The following is a 5,650-nucleotide window of genomic DNA, read 5'->3' on the forward strand; positions in this document are numbered from 1 at the left end:
TTTATTTCCTAGAAGGTCATTTAGAGACCATGGTAATTGAAAACTGTGTTTTGTTTTAAGTTTAGAAATTAGTTAACCATAAATTAGTCTTTAGTACAAGAAACTGTTACACAGTTGGAATAATTCTGGTAAGCAGTTTAACTGAAAGTGGGAGCAGTTACGCTACTCAGATGTAAAAACAGAGAAAAACGGACAATGAAAAAAAATTCTCCTCGAACAGAAAAAGACAGATACATTCCTCTGAAAAGAAGCAAAACTGTTTGTTTTAAGAACAACTGTCACATTAATGTATTGATACTGTTTTCTGTATTAACATCCACTGCAAGTAGGCTATAACAGGCATACTGTAATTTACTCGATTGATATTATTTGCTTGAGCATACATTGTAAGTTATACACAACAAGCATACGAATGCGATACGAAACATTGAGCACATACTGGAATTTAAAGACAGCAAACCACAACGAGAAGAGAAGGCGCTGCTACAGGGAGCTATCCCACACAGAAGAGCAGATTGACAACCAACGTTATTATAATAAATCAGGTAACAAGAATACTAATTTAAATGCTTTTCATAAGTTATGTAAATGCTGGAAATAAAGTATACAGAAGCTTCATTTAATGTAACCCTTACGAACAAAACGCACCATAAGTTTCTCTGAGCATAGAACGCTCACTAAACCACAGTCCCCTTATAATTAAAGTCATTGCAAGAAACTAGAAAGGCAACCGAACAGACTCAAGGGACCAAAGCAACAAAGACGGACCAGGTCGATTACAGGCCGAAACGATGATTATTGTATACAGGCCAGACCTCAAAAACAGTTTAATATAGTTCGTTTACAACCCAGGAGCTGTGAGCATTTAATACAAAAACCCACAGATTGCTTAATAATCTAACAAACGGGGTCGAGCTGGAAAGACCCTACCCATTACATCAAGTTGAAAGGGTTTTGGGTTGTCTCCAGAACGCACAAAGAGCATAAGCCCACGGCGGCCAGCCACCCGAGCAACCTGTAACAACAAAATAGACGTGGGTTAGTGCCTGAGACAAGAAAACGATAAGGAACATCTGTAAACGAACAGAAACAACCGCATTGGGTATTTACCTGAGTTGGACGGGCAGCATTGCAAACAACCCGACACCCATAACCTGAAGAGCAAAGGAGCGAACCTGTTAGACTCTGGAAGAGGTGTGGAAGCAGGGTTTAACATCGAACCAGAACTTACCTTTGAATCCGGATTGAAGCGGAACGATTAGCTGGAGCTCGGGACTGAGAGAAACCTGTCATAATAACAAAGGAAAATTAACAGAGCGTGGAACAAACCTTGTTACAGCGGAAGAACAAACAAAGAAACAGAAAGTATATCGAGTTACAGTGCGGAGCGTTAGCAGCTTGTCGCCCTCACAATAATACCAACGCACAGAGTAGCAGGAGGTCGGAGGCACCAGAAGAACCCAGCGCCGGAGCGAGGAGCGGAGGCGCAAAGAAACCCTCACAGAGCAGAACCAAAGAACTTCGCACAGTGAAAATGAAATGATAAGTGAACTAGGGTTGGCTGTCAAAAGGCGGGAGTAGGTCAAGGTGAGAAACTGATAGATGTGAATTGGTAACCTGTACCACCAGTTAACCCATCCGAAATATCCAGAATCTGTACAATCACGTTACTTCAACGTTTATTCACATTAACGTTCGCACAGTGGACACAGTGTCGCCACGTGGAAAAGGGTTGGGCCATCAAAAGTGGTATCAGAGCAGGTTGACAAATAAGAAGAATGGAGGGTGGTAGAGGAGGAAGAGGAAGAGGAAGAGCGATCCGGAGAATAGCAGAAGAGGTACTCCGTGAGGAGATTTGCATTTTGCGAGAAAGATTAGCAGTGGTAGAAGCTGGGGGAAGAAGGAACCCAGCAGATGATAGTGATGAGGATGTGGCAGAACCAGAAGATGAGGTTGAAGGGGTGACACTGGAACTCCGGTTATTAAAGTCAGTTTTGTTGTCTAGTCATAAGCCAAAGCATGAGCTATCCACTTATGACGGAAGTCTGTCTGTAGATGTGTTATTGGATTGGTTAAGCGAAGTGAACAAATATTTTGAGTTTGAGGAAACCAGTGAGGACAAGCAGGTGAAGTTCGTCGCCACAAAGTTGAAAGGACATGCATCCTTGTGGTGGGACAGCATTCAGGCGGAAAGAAAGAGGCAACACAAACAGCCTATAAAGAAGTGGGCCCGAATGGAGGCAAAACTGAAGGAAAAGTTTCTGCCAAAAGATTATCAGATTATGTTGTATAGACAGGTACAGAACTTGAAACAAAGAGGAATGACTGTTAAGGAATTTACAGAGGAATTTTATAAGTTGAATTTGTGGGCAGGGTATGTGGAAGATACCCCAGAAAAAACAGCCAGATATGTGAATGGTTTGAGGGGGGAAATACTGGATGAAATCGGTATCCTCTCACCCAGAACTTTGGATGAAGCATATCAGTTTGCACTGAAGGCGGAGGAGAAAATTAACAGAAAACAGAATGCCAGGAGAGGAGGCGAAACTGGCAGAGGAAAAGGTAAGGTTTTTGGTAGAGGTAGAAGTGCAGGTTCCAGTGAAGAAGGCAGCAGTTCTAAGTCTGCTGGCACAGCAGAGAGGGACAATAGCACTAGAGGAGGACAACCAGCTCAGCAAGGGCGAGGAAGTGGTCGGGGCAGGGGAACTGTCCAGTGCTATCGTTGCCATAAGTTAGGACAAAAGTCATATGACTGTCCTGAAGGTGAACCTGTAGGTGGAAGAGGAGCTTATGTTGCTCAGCCAGAAGATGCTGAAACAACACCTCAAGAAGTGGAAAATGCACCAGAGACAGGCGAAGCTTTGGTATTGAATAAGGTGTTGTTAAAACCAGCAAAAGAAGTTGCAGAGCCTGATCAGCGAAAAGCTCTGTTTCGGACTCTTTGCAAGTCACAGGGTAAGTGCTGCAAGCTGATCATCGATAGTGGAAGTACCGACAATTTGGTAGCAGTAGAGATGGTGGAAAAACGGGGTTTGAAAAAGCTGAAACATCCCACTCCATATAAGGTGGCGTGGCTGCAGAAGGGACACCAACTGTTGGTGGATGAACAGTGTGAGGTGGAGTTTCAGATAGGCAAGTACAAAGACAAAATCATCTGCGATGTTATGCCGATGGATGTCTGTCATACTTTGCTAGGACGACCCTGGCAGTTTGACAGGAGCGCAGTTCATGACAGAAAAACCAATTGTTATAAGTTTGTCAAAGATGGGATCAAGCACACGCTTGTACCCATAAAAGAGGAAAGTATAGCAGAAGCCAGTGGAGTGAAGGCATTGCTGATGGGCGGAAAAGAATTTATAAAACAGATTGAGGACAGTGAAGTAAATTTTGCTGTCATACGAAGACCAAAAGCAGTGATATTGCATACACAGATTTCAGATTTGCCCGAGGAAATCCAAAAGTTGCTGCAGGAATTTGGGGACATCGTGGTGGATGACCTTCCAGATGAACTTCCACCCAGGAGAGGTATTAGTCACTGCATTGACTTTATACCAGGGGTAAGTCTGCCAAACAAAGCAGCTTATCGAATGAGTCCTAAGGACCATGAAGAAATCAGGAAGCAGGTCCAGGAGTTGTTAGACAAAGGGTTGATTCGAGAGAGCATGAGCCCCTGTGCAGTACCAACCGTGTTGGCTCCAAAGAAGGGAGGCGAATGGCGAATGTGCACAGATTCCAGAGCCATAAACAAAATTACGGTTAGGTACAGGTTCCCCTTACCAAGAATGGACGATATGATGGATTGTCTGAGCGGGGTAGCTTATTTCTCGAAAATTGACTTGAAGAGTGGATATCACCAGATTCGAATTCGAGAAGGAGATGAGTGGAAGACAACTTTCAAGATGAACGAAGGCTTATATGAGTGGCTGGTGATGCCATTTGGGTTGAGCAATGCTCCCAGTACGTTCATGTGCTTGATGAATGAAGTACTGAAGGAGTTTATTGGGAAATCCGTGATAGTTTACTTGGACGACATCTTGATTTTTAGTAAAACTAAAGAAGAACATTTCAGGCATGTTTGCAATGTGTTGAGGAAGTTGCAGCAAAATAAATTGCTGATCAATCTGAAAAAGTGTACTTTTTTTCAGCGGGAGTTAGTGTATCTGGGCTTTGTAATTGCAGAAAACGAGTTGAAAATGGACCCAGAAAAGGTGGCAACTATAGTTAGCTGGCCTTCACCGAGAAGTTTATTTGAAGTCCGTAGTTTCCACAGATTAGCGAGTTTCTACAGGAAATTCATCAGGAATTTCAGTGAGATCTGCACACCTATGCTAGATACGATTAAGAAGAAAAATCAGCCATTTCGCTGGACTGAGGCAGCGGAAAGAGGTTTCCCGATTTTGAAGAGGAAGATTACTGAAAGGCCGATATTGAGGCTGCCTGACTTCAACAAACCCTTTCAGGTTCGTTGTGATGCCAGTAATACAGCCATTGGGGCAGGACTAAGTCAGGAGGATAGACTAGTCGCATATTTCAGTGAAAAGCTGAACGAGAGTAGACAGAAATACTCAACCTATGACAAGGAATTCTATGCAATTGTCCAAGCATTAAAACATTGGAGGCACTATCTGTTGGGTAATGAGTTTGTTTTGTTTACAGATAACTCTGCGTTACAGTACATTATGCAACAACATAAATTGAACCATAAGCATGCAGCATGGGTGGAGTATTTACAGAATTTCACGTTTGTACTGAAACATATCAGTGGCCAAGCGAACAAGGTGGCAGATGCGCTGAGTAGAAGGATTCTACTCTTGCAGGAAGGTACGATGCAAGTTTTAGGCTTTGAACACCTGAAAGAGCTGCATCAAACAGATGCTGATTTTAAGGAAGCCTATGAGGCTTGTCAAAACCCTCTGTTAAGGAACAGCAGTCTGTGGTTGGATTATAATTTACAGGAGGGATTGTTGTTTAAGGGCGGACAACTGTGTATTCCCAACTGCTCTATGCGGGAAAACATTATTCAGGAGAAACATAGTGGGGGTTTGGCTGGACACTTCGGTATAATAAGACGGTAGCACAGGTACGACATTTTTATTTCTGGCCAAAATTACAGCGGGATGTACAAAGGTACATGAGTAGGTGCAAGGTTTGCCAACTGGCAAAGGGCCACAGTCAGAATACAGGTTTGTACTTACCATTATCCATTTCGAACCGACCATGGGACTCCGTCAGTTTAGATTTTGTTTTGGGTTTGCCTAAGACACAGCGGGATTTCGATTCAGTAATGGTTGTGGTAGATCGATTCTCAAAGATGGCGCACTTTGTACCTTGCAGGAAGACCAGCGATGCTACTTATGTAGCACATCTGTTTTTCAATGAGATTGTTCGACTACATGGACTTCCAAGGTCCATCATCTCCGACAGGGATGTGAAATTCACTGGTCATTTTTGGCGAACCTTGTGGAAAAAGTTGAACACTCAGTTACAGTTCAGCTCTGCTTATCACCCGCAGACCGATGGCCAAACGGAGGTTGTAAACCGGAGTTTGGGGAACTTACTTCGGAGTTTAACAGGTGAGAATTCCCGGACGTGGGACCGTGTACTAGCTCAGGCGGAATTCGCATATAACGATTCACCTAATCGCAGTACT

At 43.4% G+C, this 5,650-nt stretch overlaps 1 protein-coding gene across 1 annotated transcript; it reads left to right on the forward strand.

The window, feature by feature from the left end:
- The first annotated feature begins 1,778 nt into the window (after window positions 1-1,778).
- On the forward strand, window positions 1,779-5,075 carry LOC149202301 (uncharacterized). Its single transcript, XM_089401547.1, has 2 exons — window positions 1,779-3,677; window positions 4,146-5,075. Exons 1-2 carry the CDS (start codon window positions 1,779-1,781, stop codon window positions 5,073-5,075), a joined length of 2,829 nt encoding a protein of 942 aa, XP_089257673.1.
- The last annotated feature ends 575 nt before the right edge of the window (window positions 5,076-5,650 follow it).

The sequence above is a fragment of the Pinus tabuliformis genome, chromosome 2_1 (assembly GCF_031772625.1).
Source record: "Pinus tabuliformis cultivar Carrire ecotype Pingquan chromosome 2_1, CPIR1, whole genome shotgun sequence".
In the NCBI taxonomy this organism is placed as follows: Eukaryota; Viridiplantae; Streptophyta; class Pinopsida; order Pinales; family Pinaceae; genus Pinus; species Pinus tabuliformis.